This window comes from Acanthisitta chloris, unplaced genomic scaffold, assembly GCF_000695815.1.
Source record: "Acanthisitta chloris isolate BGI_N310 unplaced genomic scaffold, ASM69581v1 scaffold44349, whole genome shotgun sequence".
Classification (NCBI taxonomy): Eukaryota; Metazoa; Chordata; class Aves; order Passeriformes; family Acanthisittidae; genus Acanthisitta; species Acanthisitta chloris.
Window position 1 is genome coordinate 1,867 of NW_008692824.1, and position 718 is coordinate 2,584.

Below are 718 nucleotides of genomic sequence, written 5' to 3' on the forward strand. Positions count from 1 at the left end.
TCACAGCCAGGTTGGATGAGCCTTGAGCAACCTGCTCTGGTGGGAGGTGTCCCTGCCCAGGGCAGGGGTTGGGGATGGAGGATCTCTAAGCTCTATTCCAACCCCTAAAATTCTATGATTCCATACAATTTCCCTCATCTGTGGCCTGAGTAAGCAGGACATTTGTTTTTTGAGCTTTTTCATTCCAGATGATTATCTAGAAATTAGAGAAACATTATCACCACCACCCATGGGGATAGTATTTAGAGATGCTGAGTTATTTCTTCACATAAATACTCCTTAAGAGAAAAACAGCAACAGGAGACTTCTCACCAGGCTGGAAGTGCCACCTCCAACCCAAACCCCTGAGACACAGGACAGCACAGTCACTATTCCCTGGTGGTCAGGGTGGTGGGTTCCAATCCTCACCTCTTCTGTAGCATCCTTGTTTCTCCTGAACTCCTCCCTGGCCCAGTCCTGGAGATACTGGCGATCCTGCTCCGCGGGCACCTCGCGGATGGCACGCAGGATCCGGCGGTACAGCTGCAGGACCTGCTGGCGCCTCAGGAACTGGGGAGGAGAGACACAAGTCTGAGCACTGTCCCAAGAACCTGCTGTGAGCTGCACCCTCAGTTTGCTTTGAGGGACATTTGAACCAACACAAACCTCCCCAGTGCCTTATCTGTAACACATGGTTTGACCAAGCTTATGGGACAAGACACTTCTGATAGATTAAATG

The 718-nt window shown here is 50.6% G+C and overlaps 1 protein-coding gene across 1 annotated transcript in view; it reads right to left on the reverse strand.

The window, feature by feature from the left end:
- The window catches only part of LYRM2 (LYR motif containing 2), a gene marked incomplete at its 5' end in the record, with an annotated part of 1,344 nt that extends 795 nt beyond the window's left edge, over positions 1-549 (reverse strand). The window contains one exon of the mRNA XM_009082785.1: positions 409-549. Within this exon, the coding sequence (XP_009081033.1) occupies positions 409-549 (141 nt within the window). The remainder of the gene's footprint in view (positions 1-408) is intronic.
- Positions 550-718: the final 169 nt, after the last annotated feature.